The sequence below is a fragment of the Prinia subflava genome, chromosome 10, assembly GCF_021018805.1.
Source record: "Prinia subflava isolate CZ2003 ecotype Zambia chromosome 10, Cam_Psub_1.2, whole genome shotgun sequence".
NCBI lineage: Eukaryota > Metazoa > Chordata > Aves > Passeriformes > Cisticolidae > Prinia > Prinia subflava.
Window position 1 is genome coordinate 18,971,890 of NC_086256.1, and position 22,243 is coordinate 18,994,132.

The 22,243-nt window shown below is 39.5% G+C and overlaps 2 protein-coding genes across 2 annotated transcripts in view; one reads left to right on the top strand and one right to left on the bottom strand.

The window, feature by feature from the left end:
• The window catches only part of SLC30A7 (solute carrier family 30 member 7), a 26,351-nt gene extending 12,647 nt beyond the window's left edge, over positions 1–13,704 (top strand). The window contains exons 9-11 of the mRNA XM_063407619.1: positions 6,830–6,920; positions 7,844–7,993; positions 8,797–13,704. Of these exons, the coding sequence (XP_063263689.1) occupies positions 6,830–6,920; positions 7,844–7,993; positions 8,797–8,844 (289 nt within the window). The 3' untranslated portion in view covers positions 8,845–13,704. The remainder of the gene's footprint in view (positions 1–6,829; positions 6,921–7,843; positions 7,994–8,796) is intronic.
• The window catches only part of DPH5 (diphthamide biosynthesis 5), a 21,137-nt gene continuing 11,804 nt past the window's right edge, over positions 12,911–22,243 (bottom strand). Inside the window, 4 exon segments of the mRNA XM_063407618.1 lie at positions 12,911–14,667; positions 15,560–15,663; positions 16,717–16,756; positions 17,654–17,774. Of these exon segments, the coding sequence (XP_063263688.1) occupies positions 14,444–14,667; positions 15,560–15,663; positions 16,717–16,756; positions 17,654–17,774 (489 nt within the window). The 3' untranslated portion in view covers positions 12,911–14,443.

A 22,243-nucleotide genomic window follows, 5' to 3' on the forward strand; every position in this document is an offset into this window, starting at 1 on the left:
TGACCTACAATATTTGCTTTTCTTCCAAGAGTGGTGTGTTACCTCTGTTCTGTGCAGCATTCTGGTGAGCTCTTACATGAGCTATCCTTCTTTCCTTTTTCTACAGCTACAACTTTCGCTCTTAAATCTGCATATTTTATCTTTCTTTGCATAATACTACAAAAATGTCTTTCAGGTTCAAACTGTAGAAAGCTTCGTCTCTGTATTTAGCACATGCTTATATAAACCAATGTACTCCAGTAAATGGAGCAGAATGGTTTCAGGGCAGCAGAGTTGAGACTGCTGGCACAGGATGTGCCCTTGTCCGTGACAAATCAAGGCTGCTAGGTTTTAATTTTGTTTTCTTATCTCGACAAGAGCTGTCTTTTCCTTTGTATTTGCACTCTGAGACATCCTTACTCCTTTTAAGAGCTGATGGAAATGCTTCACGTACTTCTGGATTTCACAGTTGTTTCTTACCAAGATCACTGTGCATGTGAAGCTATTTGGATTAGACTGGTCAAGCAAATATTTCATTCAGTGGTGTTATGAGGCTTTTTTGGCAGCAGTTTCAATGGTGCCATAGGGCAGTGTGCCACAGCTCCAGTTACAGCCTGATAACTGAGCACCTTTGCCTGTTCAGCAGTGGCCAGTGCCATCTGGTGAGCTGCAGCTACTCGTGCTCACACCATGTGTGGCATGTTTATGGCTTGTGCATGGCAGCATTCACAGGGTTATTGATGTGAATCTCCCTGGTAGTCAAAGCAGGGCAGCAGCTTCAGACACAGCACCCACAGAAATGGCTGGGCTAGAAATCACTAATAAATCAACACTTCAATATAAACTTGGGAGATTTTGACTTCAACACTCTGTAATTTCATAGATAACAAATTATTACAAACTACTTCTAGCACTGAAATCTCAAAAAATGGGAAGAAAATATACAAGTTTCTAAGGGAGAAGAAACTATTGCTGAGGCAGAGATGGTAGCTGAGTAAAACACAGGTTTCAATACACTTAGTATTTTAAAGGTCCAGCTTTGTGTACAGCAAAAAATACCACATGGATGACAATTCATTTTTTTCTTCCATTCGTACAATAGTTGAAATAACTGAATGCCATAATAGAGGTGTCCTAATAATGCTACTTGTAGGTTTTCTAGTACAGAAGGAACGTTTGAGACCCCTGTTCTTTCTGAAAATGCTGGGAGAAGTTTGGATGTGTCTTTTGATCTGATGCCAGACTTCAGCCTATGATGTTATTTTGTTGGTTCACAATGCTATAAATGATCAGTAGAATAATTCTGGTATCAGTGCAGTCAGCTGCATCACAGCTGATAGAAGCAAGCCTGCATTTCTTGCCAACTGACACATCCTGGTACATCAGTGCAGCAAACACTAATTGCAGAGTTGGATGGTTTTGTGTTGGTATTTTATTTGTTTTCTAAGCAGTCCAACAGACTGAACTATTGATGGTTTTGCTTGAAATGCACTTTAAGATCATAAATAGATTACTGGCATTTTTAGATGGCTGTTGAGAACTTGAGTTCCTTTTTGTGGTATTTGACTTTAGTCATCTTCATTTACACTTCTGCTCATAAAACCACTGTTAATTTTGCCTTGTTCTTCACTGTGCTGGGTTTGAAGTGTCCTTTAAGAATTAGTGCAAAAGGATTTTCAGATTTTCCCATAGAGTGGTCTTCTGTAACAGCAATATGGGAGCCCAGGTGATGCTTGCTAGGATATATAATAGTTTTGTACTTAATCTTTTAAAGTTACCTAGATCTAACCCAAGGAAAAAAGCTACTGAAGTTCTGTGAAATTTAAATTTGAGGGGAATAACATTGCAAAAATATTTTAAATTGGTAATGGCAAGAGCTGTACCTGGTTCAGGGTGTATGTGGGGGTGTGGATATTTGGGGTTTGGAGTTTGTTTTAGTTTTTTAATTGTCTGTCCACTCATGGGATACTTGTGGGTTTGAGGTGGGAAGGACTGGGATGTTCAGTTTCTGGTACAGGAGTTGCTGTCAATTTCTGTGGGCCAATTTGAAACCTTGAAAATAATTTTTGGGGTAAATTTGGCTTCAGATTAAACTTTGCCACACTTGCCGAAGAAATCACAAAAATACCTGTATAAGATGACTAAAAAACTCACTGGTGCAGTGTAAAGCTCTACAGACTCCACTTTGTAACCTGTTTTGCCCTGTGCATGTGCAGAAGGGTTGAGCAATGCTTCCTCAGAGAAGTCCAGCAGTGCTTTTAATCAAATGGTTGAGCCTTCTTGTAGACAACATCTCTAATTAGTGCCAATTGTCAGTTGCTTGCTCTGTTGCTCCTGTGATCCTTTGCTCAGGGTGCTATAGGGTGACAGTCTCTACCTAACTCCTCATGAGTTAGCACAGAACATTCTGACTGCACAGTGAACATCCTGTGTGGGATTGAATTTTCCTGGGTGCAAGCACTAATATCTAATGACTCTTTCCCCAATTACTCTGTGCTATCTCATGCAAGTAAAGCATAAATAGGACATGCTTAAAATAGACAAGTCTGTCTTACCAGCATTTTAATTTTTTTAACAAAAGCTTGACTATTTCATTGTAATTTAGGCTGACACTCTTAAAGTTTTTTCAAAAGTATTGTCCACATAATTATATGTACCTTGAGTCAGTAAACAATTTCCCAAGTCTCTAAACTGCTTTTAATATTTAAAACTAAATACTCATTTAGTATTCTATGTTGAAGCAATTTTAGTATTTCAGTCAGTTATGTGAAACCAGTCACCACTTAAAAGCCACAGCTCTGGTATAAATCAAGTTTGTCCTGAACCACTATTAGACCCACGTGTTTCAAGAAAGGCACAGTAGACTAAATCTGAAACTAGATTGCACAGAGCATGCAGACTGCATATTAAGTGGTCAAAGAAATGAGGCAATTTACTTCAGTCATTCAGTAATGTTGTTTCCATGGGTTACATAATTTTTTGCATAAAATCTTGAGCTGCTTGAATATGATATAATATGAAAGAGCTTTGGGGGAGGGTGTGCCAGTAACATTTGAGGCCTTTCATGTTTGGGGCATAGCAGTATAAAAAAAAATATATTTTTAAATGAAGTGGTGCATTCATTAAGATTCAGAAGGAATTTTCTATAGCAAAACTCCTCCAAACTAGTGTGTTTGTTGTTGGTGTTATTTTAAGCCATTATTGGTAAATGTCAAGCACTACCTTTATTTACAGGGTAATGGTACTTGCCAGCCTTGCTTGAGAGTCAAGGTACTACATTGTTATGAGAACAAAGAACTCAAAATCAGTAAAGCAAATGTTAAACCTGTGGTCCTTGTCTTGAGCAAAGCTTGCAGTCTGATTAAAATTGCCATTGTCTAATAAAAAAGTTTTATTAAAGTTCTGAAATAGGCCAACAGTCTTCACATTGCAGATAGGGATGGTGGCTGGGATAAAAACCCAGGATCTGGAAAACTGGCTGTAGATTTTTTTGAGCTATGCTATTTGAAGAACCTTAGCTGGTCTTAATCCTTAGCAGTGTTTGTTTCCCTTGCCCAAAACCTGTCACAAATAGCCCCTATTTTCTGCAGTGCTGAGAGCACTGGCTGAATTTCCTGCTGTGCTCAGAGTGCAGTGTCTGTCTGAAGGGTTCTTCACCCGGAGCTGTTTTCAGCTTCACAGTCCAAGATCGTGACAATGCCAGGGGCTTGCTGGCTGTGCCTGCAGAAACAGTGCCATAAACAGGATGGCACTGGAATGGGCCTGAGTATTATCTGAATGTGGTGCAGGTTAAATAAGGGTCTGATGCTTTCACTCTTAATTTTTAATCAATCCATATGTAGTAGTGGCAGGCTGGATTGATCAGATTCCTTTGTTTGAACACCTTTCACTTCTTCTGTAACAGTGTATGTGCAAATGTGATGTACTGTAACATTAGCTGCCTTTGCTTTTCTGGTTTTTGTAGAGGATATGTTTTTATTCCAAATCTTGCTGTGGGTTAGTTCCTCTTTCAAATTTTATTGTCTTGTAAAAGAGTGTAATATTTTAGATTTAAGGCTTGATAATCAGAAAGCAGTGGAATTGTGTCTGCTTTAATAGGAAAGCTTACTGACTGCTTATGCATGAGAAAGCTTTCCACTTGGCGAGGATTCAGTGTTATTTGTTTTCCTCAATAATCTTATAAATTAAAACAAACAAGGGAGGAAGCACCAGTGCAATAGTTGCTGTGGAGGCAGCCACTTTTTTTTTTCCCACTAATGACTAAGCCAAAAAAAAGAGAAAGCTTGGTGAAAATCTCTACCTGGATTTTCAGCCAGCTTGGTTTTGTCATCTTTAAAATGTTTTCAAGGTTTTTCTTCAGTCACATGAAGTGGAACTGATATTTCTGGTGCATCCTAGTGATGAAGTAATACTGGTTTTAGTTAATGTTTGAGAATACTCTGTGGACTTTTGGTTTTTAAATGAAAGGCTTTGTACTTGAGTAGTATGCATGAAACAATGGAAAACATCAGGCATATAAAACTGGATTCTGTTGTTTTTTGTGTCAGGTTAGGTTACAGTAAGATACCATGTGAGTTAGTATGCCATTGGATGCAGAGGGGCATCCATGGCTGCCTTTGCTCTGAACAGCATTTGTGAGGGCCTGTCACATCACTGCAGCTTTTGGCTTTTCAGCTTTGCAAAAGGTAAACTTTGTATCTGAACACTGGCTCTAAGATAAAGAAGAAGGTGTGACCCAGGATATGCTTCAACTTTCATCAACAGTATCAAGCCACATCCTGATTTACCTCTGTTCTTTGGACTTTTAAGATGTTCTTTTTTCATAGCCTGTCTCTTCAAATCTACTTGACAATTAATTTCTCTTCCATCAGATAATGTACATCAGTTTTATTAAATAGTGTAACTAAGTTGTAAAAATTAGACATTTTTGTTAGCTTTCTTTCATGGCTTTTCTCACTTTTAGTGGTATGTTTCAATAAAAAGGCAGATTACTACATTCTCTATCCCTTTAGTTGTTTCCCTGGGAAAAGATATGCAGCCTGTATGTGTGTGGTTTTTGAAACCTTTAGATGCTTATGCTAGAGAGGCCTTGTTAAATTCATGGGCATGGAGTAGTGTTCAAAATTCTTGCATTCACTTTGCATCCTGAACTTGTGTATTGGTCTTTCAGGGTTTTTATCAAGAAGCAAACCTGCATTTTAAATAGGGAGTTAAACTGAAATCAATTCACCAGTGGAGTGTGTTGGCAGCTCCAGCTCCCTTTGATGTAATGCTTGTGACATGGACATTATTTAGTGAGATGGGTCCATTAATAAGAGAACCCTTTTTCCCTAAACTTCTGTAATCCACTGTAGAATGTGACACTCCAATTAAGCTTCCTTTAGACAGATTGACAGTTATTGCATTGCTAAATGTTTGTCTTGGTGACAGGTCTAGTTTAGGCAACTCCTGCTTGCCCCTAATTGCTTCTTCCTATTTCTGAACCGATGCCTTGGTGGCAGTGCAAACGTGGGAGGCCATGTGCTGGAGAGCACCAGGGCAGAGAACTTGGCTGGAACACCATTGTGCCTGCAAGAATACTTAATTTTAGGGTGGTGCTTTTTCCAGGGGTTCATTAGACAGGAGTCACGCAGCCTCTCACTCCCCCCACCCTGGCCAAGGCTTGTCCAGGGAGTGAGCTGAGCAGGCCATCAGCCAGCACTGCCCCGTGTTCAAATGGAAACACTTTAGAAAATGATTAGGCATTTGTTCACATCTGCAAATACACAGCTGGTCTGTGCCACGCATTCCACATCACTTCATGAGATTTTAAACAAAAGTCCTTTAACAAGTGGTCCAGTTATTCTCTTACCAATGTTTCGGGTGTGCTTTAATCCCATAGCTCCATGTGCTGCAGCCGTGGTGCCAGTGCCGAACTCTGCAGCTTACAGTTTCTGAAATGTACAATCACTTTCGGTCTGGAATGTTAGGTGACTTGTATGCTCTTGAAGTTAAATTGCTATTTAAGCTTTACTGTTGGGCTACACATATTTGTCATCCACTTGAGAATTTTAGAATGCTCTACTGAACCAGACATGATGTGCTACTCCTAAACAAAAAAATCACCATGCTGAATACTTAGTAAGAGTATAACCTATTAGTGGGAGCTTCAGGGTATAGGCTTACTGGTCTCCTGGTTTTATTAAAAACAAAAAGTAACAATAATAAAAAAGGGTATTAAATGTCTTCGTAGTTTGCTGATTAAACAAGACCATTTAGCCAGGAGGGAACCTCTAATTGCTTCCAAATGTTTAACCCTTGAGCTTGGATGAGACCCTACACTTAGTGCACTTCAAGAATATGCCAAGTTGTCTGTTTCTGACAAAATAACTGTTGTAGCTGGACTGTTCCACGCTAATTTTGTTTTATGATTACCCCATTATTATCGTAGTTCATAAGAAAAATATGCCTTAAACCAAACACAAAAGCAAGCCCAGTTTCAGTTGAGTATTTTTATGGTTGCTTGTGAATGATTTGCCATTGAAGTTGGTTTTGAGCTATACAGCTGCTTTGTTGTATAGATTCCAAGACACCAAGAGATTTCATCTCAAATCCCGTGATGAAACCATTAATCCTTTGTGACTGACCACCAGTTGACTCTGGAAACCATGGGGGAGAAATAATCTTGTCTTTGATAGGACACCATAGCAAGTTTGTCAATCCTTTTTATTTCTGTACTGAGTTTTCATGGTGACTTTCTCAGCTTCTGGTGGAAGAACTCAAGAAAAGTTTCTCAGCATTAAGGAATCTTAGGTTGCTCCTTGCACCTTCTGAAAATGTAACATTAGCAAATTTGCTTTTTTCTTTCTAGTATTGTTCCACTTCTAAAAGAGTCCATTGGGATTTTGATGCAGCGAACTCCTCCTTCCCTGGAGAACGCCCTGCCTCAGTGCTACCAGAGGGTGAGCTCCTAAGCTGTGTTTGCTCTGATCAAGCTGCTGACTGACTGAGCCTCAGCTGTGTGTATCAGGATATTTTATGATGTTTTTCCAGTAATGCCAGTCAAAGGTAACTTAGAATACACAAATGGAGGTACCAGTTTAATTAATTTCCCAGAGTCTTAAATTGTATGTAGCTTCACCTCAGTTTGTGTTTTAAAAATTTGCTGTTAGTTCAGGAAAACAGATCCTGAAGCTATTCCTCCCAAAGTTCATGCTTATACATAACTTTGGAAGTGTATTTATAAGAATACAAAGATTACTCTGGATTTGACCTGTTCTGTTACTAAATTTTTCTATTAGTATGCCATGAAGTGCCTTTGCCAAGTTGATACAAAGCACTTGAAGGACTGCTGCCTTTCCTCGGGAGTTACAGGTTGTGATCATCACAGGGAGGGTTTGCTGAAAGTGGAAAGAGGAAAAAACAAAGGGACTGGCAGGACACATCTAAGCCCTCACAAAAACAAAAGTGTAAATGATATATGAATATATTTGTTCAAGTTAGAATCTCACAAATTGTTTCATGACAAAATTTGCCCATTTGCAGAAAAGGCAGTTTTAACTGGATGCCATCTTAAATCCAATAACAGTGACTTTTCTCTCGTGAACACCTCTATTTCCAGAAATGGTTTCAGTAAAATATATGTAGAATGTAAATGCAGCAAGGGTACACAATCACAACACATATAGAAAATTGCAACAGGGACACAAATCCATGTTTTCATCTTCCTTACAGTAACTGAGATAGTAATAAGAAGTTCTGATAAAAGATGACAAAATGCACAGTGAACTAGAAGAATGCATTGGCTTTTATAATACTTTCTGTAAAAACCCATAGTACAAATATTTTCTGAACTACACTTTCTAAAATTTGCCTCTATTTTTAGGTGCAGCAGTTGCAAGGGGTCTACAGTTTACATGATCCACATTTCTGGACCCTCTGTACTGATGTTTACATAGGGACTTTGAAGTTATTAGTAGCTCCTGATGCTGATGGAAGGTGGATTCTAAGCCAGACGCACAATATTTTTACTCAGGTATGTCTTATCATGGAAATCACATCTCCAAGTGTAAATTGCTTGTTATCTGATGTGACATTGCAATTCTTATCAAGAAAGGTTAAATATTTCTGAGTTTGGTATCTGTTTTGAAAAGCTTCCCTGCTCCAGCTGTATAGAACAATTTCAAAATACTCAAATGTGTAGATGGAATTACTGTGTCTCTCCGCAGTAGTTTTATGCCATTTTATGGAAATAACAGATGTAATTGTCTCAGGTGTATCAAATGGGGTTGATCTATATTGACCTATAAGGAACTAAGAAACCAGATGAGGCTTCTCTTAGGATAGAGTTTCTCACCATAAACTAGACCCACTCAGGCTTTTCACTGCACTGGCAGCTTGCACACGTGATGGCTTCCTGGATAGATTCATGATGTAGAACTGGTTTGAACAACAAGTGCCATGTTACGCTCTCGTGCTTAGCTCCATTTTAAACTGACACTTCTTCAAGCAGCTTGCTTTTCAGGAAGTTAAACTGGCACAAAAGAAAATAAGAATTGCTTTTGTGCAGCTTCACATGTGGCAGTTATTTAGGATGAATCAGAAGAGGTAATGTGGCAAAGCTAATGTTAATACATCATTATGTGTGTGCACTTGACTGTGTGAAGAACTCCTTACTCATCTGGTGTTCTCTGAGTGATGTGCTAAATGTGGAGATGAATTACAGAAAAGAAGATGTTGAGGTTTTTTGCTAGGTCACTTACTGATGCGGGCTGATGTTCAGGACAGGACACTGCTTTGGCTTTATGGCGTTTTTAACCCTCCTTCCCTTTTCCACAGGCAGGAGTAAGGCAGCTTTACATACAGATTGATGTTGCAGCCATGTAGTCAATCTCTGGAATGGTGCTGTTGGACCAAAGTTTTCAGTACTGTACTGGTGTAACAACACTTCTTGAGACAGAGCCTGCCTCCACACATCTGGAATCAACTGAATAGATTTCTGCCCTTGGGCTACGGAGGGAGTTCACTTCTAAGGAGTAAATATTGAATGAACGTTATGGACTTTGGGTCTTGTTTTTTTGGGGGCCCCTAAACTTGTAAGTCTTTGAGGGTTTTTACTTAATAAGATTGTGGTACTGGAAACCCTGTCATGTCTTCAGTAAAGCTGCTGAAACCACTGCTCATTCCCATAAAACCAGTGTTACCGGCAATTGGAAACTTGTTTTGTAGACAATGTCACAATGGCTGACATGCTTCAATATAATTGTATGTTTGTACAATTGTTTGTACTTTGCAAACTTAATGAACCAAACCATATTGGGTTTTCAAAGTGCCTTTTATATCAGGGGACCTATTTGCCAGCATAAATACGGAGCATCAGAGGGTTTTATTACTTTTACAAATAATCTTGTATTCAGTCTGATTATTTACTAGTGATGTTTGTGGGGGGGTTGTGTACTTACAGAACTGTAGATGTTAGACTTCCATTATATTTGCATCTTACCAGACAGAAAAATTCTAAATGTAAAAGACAAAGCTGTTGTGAAGAGACTTGCTTCTGAAACAAGCTGGGTATTTTGTTGCACATATCTTGTGAAAATTATTTGAGTCCAAATATAGATTTTAGTTAAATCCAATAGATTTAACTCCAGTTCTTAGTCTCTTCATACTCATGTTGAGAGCAATGAGATGTTACATGATGCTGCTCGTGTTCAGTCACTTGAACAATGGGCAGTTGAAGGAAGATGCTGGTGATGGAAGCAATGCTTGAAGTTTTTTATTTTCCAAATTATGTGATGGAAAAAACAAAATCCTGAAATTGTGAAAGCGTAAGTCTCCTTGATTTTAATAGGTTGTTATAATTTTTATTAAAGTGATCAAGTTCAAATTTTGCCTTTCCAAATATTGAAAATAGTTGTTTCTGGTAGTTATATCCAAAATGGAAATAAGGACTGCTTTTCATGCTGTTTTAGCTTACGCTTTTCCCAGGTTGACAAATCTTACATCTTCGACTATTTTACTGTAGCCATGTGTGTTTTCATAGGGGAGAAAGTTCTCAGTGCAGTAAGGGTTGTTGGACTGGGTTTTTTTCCAGAAACATTCTTCTGTCATATACTTTCTAGCATTTGTAATCATTTAACTCAGATATCTGAGTGTCACTTTCAAAAGCAATCTGCTATGTTTGGTATTACAGATGACAGATCCACTATGCTGCAGTAGTTCACTTAGTAATGGAAGACTTTTTAAGAGACATTTTACAAACAGAACATTGTGAAGTAAAAAGCAAAATGGGCATTTTTTGAGAAATCATAGCTGCCACTGATTGGTATGGATTTTGTTTATTTTGGTACCTGTCAGAGGTAATACTAAAGTCAAGGCCCTGAGAAGCTGACAATGTCTGTGTAGTAAGTGCTAGGCACTATGAAATTACTGGAGATTGATTTGCAGAATTTTTTTTTTTGCCACTGATATTGTTGAATCACAGATACGAAGAGTTTCTTGCATTCATTCTGTTGTTCCTGTATAGCACCTGATTTCATGTGAAAACATAACACAACACAAATTTGCTGGTGGTTCCTGAATCTTCCAGTCAAGATAGTGAAACATGAATGTTGATTTTGCCCAGATCTTGGGGGTGTACTTTTGTGCTTGGAACTGGAAATAGGGTGCAGATACAATGGCAGTACAAAGGCAGCTCTCATACTGGTTTTAATCTTTGCTGTCTGTCCCATTGCGGTTTGGGACCCTGTTTGCTGTCCCTGGGGACGCAGGGGCAGAGTGCCCTCCCAGCAGGCTGCATGTCCCCATGTCCCTCCCTGCCCTCCTGCCCCCTCTGCCAGGCTCTCCCTGTGCCCCTGCAGGTGCTGTGGCAGGCCCAGGGTTCCTGCTGGAAGATGGAAGGTGCACGGTGCAGGGGTCCGGGAGAGGTTTGAGCGCTGCAGTTTGGGATCCCGTGTGCATGGATGTTCACAGACAGGGGGATGGAAATCCCTTTGATTGTGGGTGGAGGTGTTTTGTAGTGTGGTGCACACAGACTGCTGCTTGCTGGCTGCCAGCAGGACTTCCTCATTTTTTAATACTTACTATTACTGCTAATTGAGGCTAGGGAAGATCAGCTGATATCACTTTAAAGGCAAGCACCAGACAGATTGATTGCAATTGTGTTGTGATCCAAGAGCAGGCTTTGGTTTAAGTCTTTACACCAGCTTGTTTCAGGACTGATTGTCCCAGGACTTGTTGAAATACTGTAGTGCTGCCCAAGTTGCTGAGCTTGGCTGCTATTTCAGTTTCTTAATGAAAAGACAACTGCTACTATTTGTTTCCAAGTGAGAACTTGGCAGAGTGGCTGTTTGTTTGATGGTGATCTTTTAAATGTACATCTACCAAATTTTTAATATGGGAAATTGAGTGAAAAGGCCTATAAACCTGTTATAATCATACAACAATTTGAATAACTTTTGATAATTTTTTTTTGCTTATGATTTAGCTGATTCTTGGATGCATATGTACAAGTCTGAGTTTTCTAGCCAAGCAAGATAGACCTTCATTATGTTTAAGCTTTTATAGTAAGAAATGTATCATTTGTTTGTCAAATATAATTGGGGATAATGTCGGGAAGTCAGATTCAAAACAGAGTTTAGCCTTTCTGAAAAAGGATAAGCATCACAAAATTCTACAAACACAGTGTATGGCATGTTCAGTCAGTAGCTGCAGTCACATGTATGTCAGTAAACGAGGGACATCTGATTTTTTTCTCACCTCCTAAGGGGATACTCGTTCAGGTTTTAGGAGAGTACAAACCATGCAGTTGAAAGCAAAAGCGCAGCTTTCCTTACCCTGAGAGCCAAAACACCATTATTTGTGTTTTGCTAATTACGTAACACTGGCTGCTTATGTAACACTTTGCTATTGACACTTTATAGGAGATGCAAGGCACGATTTAAGTCTTAACAAAGACTTGTGTGAATGACCGACATCCAGAGGTGGGTCAATGTGTGTAGATCACGTGCTAAAACTCAGCTTTCTGGTGTCCACTTCTGAATTTTGAACAAGTTTTTAAAGTGTGGCTTTCTCACATTTTCATGTAGCTGATATTTACTGGTCTGTCTTTGTGGGTTATTTTTTTCTGTGACTGAAACCAGTAACTTAAAACCCTATTGTTCCAAAGACCGAGCCTGCAAAATACATGAGTTTTACCACACCTCCAGCAAAATAAGAAGATAAAACAAGTGTTACAGAGTGTCTGTATTAAAATGGTCAATGCTTTTTGTGCTAAATAACTACGGAAGAAAACTCCTCTTATGCATATGCACAGTAAGGACTGGTCCTTTCTAGGCTAACCTGGTAAGTGTATAGCTCTGGATAGACTGGCTCCTTTCATCAGGAGGGCCTACACAGAGCTGAGTTACTCGTGTGATTTGCTAAGCTAAGATGAAAAGTAAATAAACGGCTCTGCTTTTTATGTAATAATGCCTACTAAGCAATGGTTTAGTTGCATCATTCGTAAGAGCTGCTGCCACCAGTTTTACACAAAAATTGAAGCTGCTACTACTGATAAAATGGACCTTAGTGACTTAACATTCTTAATTTACGTTTTTTAAAGTAAAGCTGGGTTTAAAGGTGAAGGAAAACGGTTTCTCTTTTTAACTGTTGTAAGTGAACCTGTTCTGGGAATTTAAACAAGATACGAGAGAATCTGCTGCTGAACTGCAGTTTTCCATCTTCTGCACATAGTGTGCAAACAAATTGTGAAGTCCATGGCTTTTCTTTCACAGTGCAGATTTTCAGTTGCATGCTTTTATAAAATGCAAACCCTTATCTTTCTTCATGACATGAAGTCTTTAAATACCAGTTCAGAGCAACAATTTTAATTAATAATTAAACCCTGTCCTGTTTTTTCCAGCAGCCATCAGATTGCTGATTCTTGATTATCCCACCCCTTTAAGCAGGACTTTTTTTCTTTTTTTTTTTTTTTTTAATAATCTCTCTGATCCTCAACACTAAGTAGTTAATTCCTCCTTTACACTATCTGCAGCTTGCTGGGTTCCCTTTTGGATTTGTCCCCCGTTCAGGCTTTGTTGCAGTGCCCATCCCTGTGGGGACTTCCTTGGCCAGACACTGCTATAATGTGAAACGATGCCAACCATGCTATGCCTGGCACACGAGGACTGAGCCTTGCTGGGTGCAAATCCTGCTCAACCTACTTGTCTGTTCCAGTGAGCCACAAAAGGTTCCTGCCTATGTGGTAATTTGGCGGAAATAATGTGTAAAAAGAGCTGGGTATTTCACCTCCCATGTGCATTGGAGCCTCTCACATGTGTGCTGGGATCTGGTACAAGAGTTAAGTGAACGCTGCAGTATCTTGGCTGAAGTGTGAAATAATGTGAATGAAGCAATTGCCAAATCATTCCTGGTAGCATACAGCATATTGCTTGCCTTTACCTTGACATTACAGGAATTGCTCTTAGCAGTGAGCCTCAGCTGAATGGCAAAGTGTGTCAAAGGTGCCTGTGAAGAAATCTTGCAGGTAACACGAGGCAGCTCACTATAATTCTGAAGACTATGATTTTGTTCTGGAATGCTAATGTTAGTAGCTTAGCCCACGGCTTGTCCCAAGTGCAATATTAAGAAATTTTTAATGTAATCTTTTCTACTTGAATACAGTCTATATAAAATGTTAAATATCCTATATTACTGAAAAGATATAGGATCAAATTTCTTTCCAATAAATCTTCAGTTTTAAAAAAATATGCATACAGGTCTGCTTTGTTTTCATCATACTGTGAAGAATAGTTGAAATAGCAACCACCATCATCTACAAGCGGATTTTAAAGAGAATTCTTGCAGTCTGTTTGCTAAGACTTGGCTTGAGGTTAATTGTGGTTGCTGCAGTTGAGTCTAGCCCTTCATAGATGCTAGCACTAACATATGAAGAAATCTAGTTCTAATTTAAGTTACAGTCTTCTGAACTAAGAATTTCTGTGCAGCTTCTCTCCCTCTTTCACCAGCTGTCCAAAGGGAAGCTGGTTTACAGCATTCTCACCTGTCTGTATTTACTCTCCCAAGGCAAAGATGGACACAGACCTAACAGGTTTTGCACACTAAGGTTTTCTGTTGGTAAGAGAACTCCTAAGTTTCTGTGAAGTTGAAAGGCAAAATTTACCATCTAATGCACTTACAACCATCTGTGCAGTGGGTTTGGTTAATGCACTGCAGCAAGTGATGCCCCACAGACACCTGGCACTCATCCTGGTCAGCAGCCCAAGGCTGGTGTGGATGTCAGCGACCTGAGTCCAAGGTTTAGAAGTTTCTGGAGGTGTCTGCAGGGCAGAAGCTGATAGCGGCAGGTGCAGTCTGCAGCCTCAGGTGAGAGCAGGTCCATCTTCCTGCAGCGTTGTCCTCTGAAGCAATATAGAGTCTAACTACAGTTAGACTATGCTGGTATGCAATTAAAGATGGAATAACAATGTAAATGCCTCATTTTTATTTAAGTAGTCCTTTGACATGCATTATTTTCAAAACTGGAACTATCTACAGAGAAAAGTTTAAGCATTTCCAATTCCAGAGGATGCATAGTGCCTGTAACAATCAAGGAATGTAGTGGAGCACCCAGTTCCACAGTGGACATCTGCTGTAGTGTGCCTGAAGCAATCTTCTCATCCAGAGCACCCACACGAGCAAGGCCAACACAAATTGTGTTTTCAGTAATTCCTGTAAGAGAGAAGATTAAATGTTTAATTTGTTGACTGACAGTCCTATCATAAGGGAAAAAGTACTCAAAATGTACTTAAACCTTAACACTGCTTTCTTAAACCTCCAATTATTAATTATTGGAGAGGCCCAGAAAGAAACTTGCTCTTAAAAGAAAAGCTTAAGGATGTTGATAAAGAATAATTCATTCAGGAACTGCATTCACTGTGAGGAAACTGCTGCTTCTGATTCATTCTATGTAAAGGATAAAATTAAGGGATTTTCTTTTTAACAGTATGGAAGGAATAAACTTTTTAAATGAGGAGGAGACCTAGCTCAGTTTGTTAGAAAAAAAATTTGTGACACAACTGCATCATCTTTATTACCTTTTGCTCTTCATCAGATTTACTGCCCTTTTACCCTTGTGATTTTACCCTTGGTCTCAGTAAGTATTTCACAGTTTGCTCTTGACTAGTGTTAGGAGTTCAAGGTGAAAATCACAGTTCTGCATCTTTGGGTTAACCCAGATTCCTGCTGGTGTTCACACGGAGCAGAGTGACCAGTCTAAGTAAAACAGAGCTGAGACGTTTTTGAAGCTTGACTGATCTAAAATCTCAGAATCCTTCTGCCTCCTGCAGCTCTAGTGGCTCAAAGACCTTACAGTTCCACATGGATAGACACAGTGCAAGGTTTCCAGACTGAGGCTTTGGCTGGAGCCACCAGTGCCCCTTCATGGATGCTCACTGAACTGTGCTGTGCTTGGCCAAAGCGGGCTCATGAGCAGGATTCAAGGCAGCCCAAACCCACTGTGGAGCAGAATTCTGGGAGCCAGAGGGAGGGAGTGGAGTTGAGAGGCTCCTCCAGAGGTGTGACTGGACAGGGGTGGTAGCAGGCAAAAGCAGTGCACTCATACCTGGTTTTTCTCCTTGGAGCCTTCTGTTTTGAATAATGGCAAGAAGCTGTTCTGCAGCTTGATTCACGCTCATGTAGCGTGGTGGCTCATAAATCTTTCTTCCTCTGCAGGGAAGGAAAGCAGAGAAATTTCACATATAACCCATTCTGTTATCCCCAGCAATCTTACAGCTTTCAAGAGACCTTTAGACCAGCAGGTTGAACTTAAACAGGCCTAGGCTCTCAGCCTGGGTCTTTTAGACAAGAGTGGAACTTTAAAAGAATACAGAAATATGTTGTGCTCTCACCACACCTGTGAAAGAGCTGGGCTCCAGCTGCCAGATCATTTAGATCCTAAAAGCAAATTCAGCTGCTAGAAGCAAGATGCAGGTTTTGCAGCTATTCTTGAAGGATGCATTAGACTTAAATCCAAGGGCATACAACTGTTTTTCTGTTAAATGCCCTCTAGACAGATGATTACAGACTAGAAATATACTCTTAAATGAAATGCTGCTTTCTTTGCCAACTGTGGATTCAGTCAAACAGATTTTATTTTGAAACTCCAGAATAAACAAACCTCAATGATACTGTGAGACTTCACAAATGTTAATTTAGGCCAGTTACAGCATGTGTATAAAGGAGCCATTTCTATTCACCACTGTCAAAACATACAGATTGCAGAGATGAGTAAGATGTGGCAAAAGCTTTTTGAATACAGTTAAATGAGCATAAGAGCATTTTCTGTATGTTGCTTATTTAACTCTTTCAGAAGGGTGTTATATATTCTGCACTCTGCACGGTTCCAGCCAGTGTACAGAAGAATAAATTTCGAACACTGTTTCAGATATTAATCTGCTTCAGCAGGTGACAGAACAATAACACCTCATTCACCAAGAGGAAAGCCCACCTCTTTCTGACTTAGTGCTTCTCACAGGAACAGTTACAGAAAAGATCATGTTCTGCTGCAACTCTGTTCAGTTACTGTAAATAAAGCCAGGCCCTTTTGCAAGGAACAAAAGAGTTTCACTGCTTGTAAGAAACAAAAGACAGTGAAAAGCAAGAGAGGAGAAGGCAGGTGAGTTCAGTATTAGACTACAGGCAAAGAGCCTTTGTTCCTTGTGTAAAAAGCCTTTGTAGGGGCACTGAGTGTTTCTATGTATTTTCAAAATGGTGACTCACTTCATGAGGTTCTCCAGAGACTGCTCCTTCACTTTAATATCTGTAGAACAAAACACATTAACACACAGGTTCCCTACAAGTTTCCTACTTAGTTTTCTATGTAGGTAAAGCTTTAACAACATTTTAGCTATTATTAATATTATAGTATTATTATATTTAGCTATTAGAATATTGAAAACACTGCACTGTTTCATCTGTTAGTTAATCTCAAAATCCTGTGACTTTATGCATGTGATTTTACCCAACAACAGATTTCGGAGCAACACAGCCAAATAAAATCCTGGTAAATATACAAATAGGCATATTTACCACAAGATAATTAAATACTAGCACATTTGAGCATACCAGTTCATTGGGACTACCCTTAAATTATGAGCACTTTATGTCACAGAAGGTAAAGCAGTCTGACTGCTCGACAGTGATTACATCACTCCATGCAGGAACCTTTCATTAGCACTTCCTTCCTGTCCCAATCAGAATTTAGAACAAGCTTCTGTTTTGGGAAAAAAAAAGGATTTGGGCAAAACTGAAATAGAGAAGGGGTCAGGTAGGTAAGGCTCTGCATAGCTGCAATTTTATGAAACAAATTGACCCTAATCTTTCCAAGAGGAATTCAAATGTTACCTGTACTCAAATGCCAAGCCCCCCGAAGTATCATACTGAAAGCTGGAGACATTTTGAACCTTCAATAAGTATTCCTTGTTACATAATCAGCTTCTGAACCAAAGTGACTCAGATAAAAGGGATTAAAATACAAAACCCCAAGATTTTAAGTGCCCCGTTTACCAAATTGCTCCTACATCCATGAAGTCACTTGCAGTTCAAAAGTTTATCAGCACTAACCTCTTCAGTGTCACATTTGCTTATCTGGTGATCTAGTCAGTTGGGTAAGCACTCAATACATAGAATAAAAGGCAGGAGAGTGGCTGCTGCTCACCGAGTAAGCACAGGGTGTGCATTCCATTCTGCCTGTTCTTCTCGATCTTGTCAAAGAAGCTCTCTGGCTTCCATGTATCTGTCCAGAACACTATGGAAACTGTTTCTCCAAAACTGTACAACTGTAAAACAGCAAATGCAGTAACACACATGTGCAATAAGAAAAAATAAGAGCATGCAATAATGTTAAAGGCCAAGTCATGAACTATCTGTAAAGCTTTTACTGCATTCACCTTACCAATGCATAATTAGTAACTTTTAATAGACTTTCTATTGCTACTTAATTCTGAAGTCCTTTTAAAGACAGAAACTTTGTAAGATCAGAACCAAAATTATTATTTGTTATTTCTTAATTTTGGTTAAGGTTAGACAGCTTTGAATAATGCCATAAGTCAATGTTTTGATTCTACTGATACAGCAGTGTTTATATTAAAGTGCTGCAGATGGAAGCTCTAGCAGACAAAAGAAGTTACAGTCTAAGGAGACAGTGGCTATGAAGATCTGGACAGATTGTGCAGGAAGCAGAGAGGTACAACATGGTTTGTGCACGTTTGGTAAGAACAGTGCTAGCAGAAGACTGCTGGCAGATTCTGTGTCAAGCACACTCACAGCCTCTATTCTCAGTCTTAACACATTCATTACTGTAAGTCCCTCATCGCGGTGGAGACATTTGAAGCAATAGTCTTGCCAATCATCCCTGGTGATGCAGAAGTGACAGTCATGTGTAACTTAAGGCAGTATTTGGCTTGGAAGTAGTTTTTGCCCTGAAATACAGGGAAATCATGCATCAGTTTTGGTCTGTTTAGCTCTGGAATGGGGCCACCCCAGATGGATTTTACAGCTTGCCAATATTCTGTCTGCTCAAGCCCACCAGAGAAACAATAGCTACATGGACTACCCTTCCCACTTTCTGTGTACTCCTGGAAGGAAAAGCTGCCTTTCCAAGCCCACAACAGGAGACAAAGGCACTGTGTGTGCTTTGGCAGAGGACCCTGTGTAGAAGCAGGGATTCCCCTATACACACTTCTGTTACTGTGGCATTAGGCTGTGGCTTTAACTCCTTTACGGTGGTGGAGCAGAACTTGAATCACAGCAGAAACATGTTTATTTTCAAAAGCTCAAATTTTAACCATTCATGCTGATAAAATTTATTCAAAGATTCCTGGAATATAACTGAAAACATTTCCTCTTTTAAGTATTTCATTCTAGCACAAGGACAAGAACATACTGTGTACATTTCACAACCTAAAGGTTCTTCCAGTAAAGTAAATACAGGTTGAACCAAGTAAGTTGCTCCTGATGTAACTTGTTAGCTATTTCAAGGCTGTGTTCTAGAAAATGAAAAAAAAAAAAAAAGAAACTATTCTTTGTCTATTTTTCATGTGGCTGACTAGAACTCGTTCTTATTTTGTACCACATCTGTAAAAAACTATCAGTACAAGAATTTTCTCTTTCTCCCCTTCACTGTTAGAACATCTGGGAGCAAGATACCTTTAATGTCCCTGGTAGCATTCCTGCAATCTTCCACAAGTGCTGCAATGTCTGACACCAACCTAAGTGCTTCCCATCAGCACCTGAAACCACTGCAGCCACTCCCCAAAGCAGCAGTCCTTGCTCAGGACAGAAAGTGGCCTCAGTTAACCTTCAATCTTACCTTGTCCCTCTGGCATTTTGATAACCAAAGGAAAAAGAAACTTCCCTCTGCCCTTTAGGAAAGTAAAGGATGTGCAGAAATGGGAAAAAACGTTATTATCTGAGAGGTATTTTGTTGGGAATCAGAACTCCTAAACTCTGCCATATGTTAAGAATGAGGTGGACATGCAACTTTATACCCTACAGTGCTTGTTCTGATGGTTATCGTTCTCTTTTCCATTACTCATTACAAAGATTCTCCATCCTCTTTGCCAACAAGAAGTTAAGCAAGTTATCCTTTTTTGTACAAGCCCTGCCAGTCATTCACTGATCTGTCCTTTGTTTACTGGGTTTTGCATTAATACTGAAGCCTGGATACCAAAAAAGGGTAAAACATTTCTATTGGAAATTGCCTGTCTATTAAGTAGAAATACCGTCAGAACACCTTCAAGAAGTATTGATATCACAGAAAACTGTACTTACAATCTCAAAAAAATATATACCTGTTTTCTCAGCACCTGGAAAGCACAGAAGTAATTTCTACACCAATAAGATAGAGGGAACATATTTTAATAACCTCCTAGAAATGCTTTTGCAGTTTATACCTGTCTACTAACTGAACTTGTAAAGAACAGATTTCTTAGGATTAATGCACACATATTTTAACTTAAAATTACAGAGGGAGGAATTCTACTTTGGAAAGTCCCTGGTACACCATCAATCTGAATGCTGAAGAACTGAAGTAGTAAGATGATATCTCTGTTGTGCTTAAATACTTCTAACCAATTACCTTACAAACATTTCTACAGGCACAAAACAGTATTTCTTTCTCATCCAGTATTTGATCTCTGCAGATGTATAACATTTAAGCAAACATAGGAACTGCTCTTCATCAGGGCAAGCTTGCATTAAAGAAGGAACACAGCTCTATCAGAACTTACACTTTAAATGCTCTCCCTGTATCTTACACAGAATTCAATTTGTTCCTAATTTAGTTTCCTCTGCTGTGTTCTAATTGCAACCTCTTGAACTCGTGCATGAAGTATTTGCCTTTCAAAAAAAGCCTTGCAGCACAGAGAGCAGTAAATGCCAAAAATCGCACTACTGTCCTAAGGGTTCAGGAGTCACAGAAGACAGCAGGTCCACTAAAGACAAAACCCACTGAAATGAAAAAGCATTCTTTCCATCAACTGTAAAAGGCTGCAAATTTTGCAAAATTTGCAGGAATTTTGCAAAATTTCAGGAATCATGCTTTCCACTGAAATAGAACTGTCTGATATGTTTGTTAACCAAGGAGTGTTACAAGACAACTAAGGATTACTGCCCTGCCTTCAGGCTGTTCACAGGTTCAGTAAGACCTGAGCTGTGTGTATTTGCAGAGACAGGATCAGGCTGTGCAGAGGCTGGCACAGCTCTAAAGAGAGGCAACAGCAAATGAAATTTCACAGCCAACTTGTGTGTGCTGCACTCTCGGAGTTTAGGAGTGGGCAATGTGTGTTCTGCACAAGCCCAAACATCTCAGGCATCACCCTTGCACATTTGTTAGAGATTTACATTCTGCTCAAGCACAAAACTGCCAGAGTTTCAAAGGGGCGCAGTGAAATGGTTGGATGGATATTTTGTGTTTTCAGCTTGGAAAGCAAACTTCTTACCTTCTCCTCAATGCCCAAAAACTTCACAGAAAAGTTTCAAAAGGTCATTTTGAAAGAACTCAGTCTTAGGAAATCCCCCTTTCTCCGCACCCTCCCCCCAAGTAGTAGCTGGCTTAAGCAAAACTTTGTGCACTCAAATTTTGCAATGCAATAGCTCAGCTCAGCAAAGGAAGCCAGAACTCTCTACTCTGAGGCAATGCCCTGCTGCTAGAGTTTTCTGCCTCACAAAATGTTGCAGAGCTGTTCTTCAACTTAGTTACATCACCTCAGAAGAAGATATAACTTCCTATTTTATTTACACACAATATATGAAAGAATGATTGATAACTTTGGGTGCTTGATTTCTGTTAGTATTCTAACCCTTCTATTAATGCTATTTCTTATTTTACTTCTTGTTTATACAAGCAGAATTGATTGCAAATTGAGAAGCCAGAATGAACTGTGAGAGAAAAAGTGCTGTACCATGATCTCACCTTAGAAAGTCTTTATGGGAATGGAATTCCAATGAAACTGCTGAGCTACGTTGTTAAAGACCACTCTCGATGATATCAGATACCTGAAACTGTCCTGATCAATGGTCCTCACTTGAAATAGTGGTGTGGTCAATCACCACAAAAATTTGGGGCATAACAGACGGAACAAGCTGAGACTAAACAGGGAAATTAAAAAAGGAAGATCCACCATCCCCTCTAAAAAGTACTAAAGCAAGCAGGAGACAAGACACAAAATAATATTAAAGGTCAGTTGGCCAACATCTGCAGAGAAACCAAGAAGTAAACATTTCAAAACACAGACATCTATTTTTACAGCATCTTTCCCAGAATTATTGCTGTATCAGCTTCAGTGGTGACACAGCAACTTTTCACTTATGAACCTACCTCCCTTCCTAAAATTTCAAATAGCTTCAGAACTGGTCACCTGTCTGGGGTTCCTCTCAAAAAAAGGAGTTACTGCCTTACTCAGACCTGCCACCACACACAGCCAAATACCTGAGACCCCGTAGGGCTGAAATGCTGCAGAGCTGTGTTCAGGTTACACTGCAGATGGCTCTCACACACAGGTGAATTATGGAAATAAAGACTCTTCTCAGCCTAATCACAACCCACTGGTAGGAACTAGGAGGCTTTTTCTCCTAAGACTATTCCTCAATGGATTTAGAGGCTGCAGAGCACCTTGCATTATCCCAGGTTACCTCCCAAGAGATCCCAGTGAGCATACCCAGAAAAGCTAAGACATTCTTTATCTTTGTCACAGGGGTTCTGATGTGATCTTCATCCTCAAAGATAAGGAACCTGAGTCAGGATCTT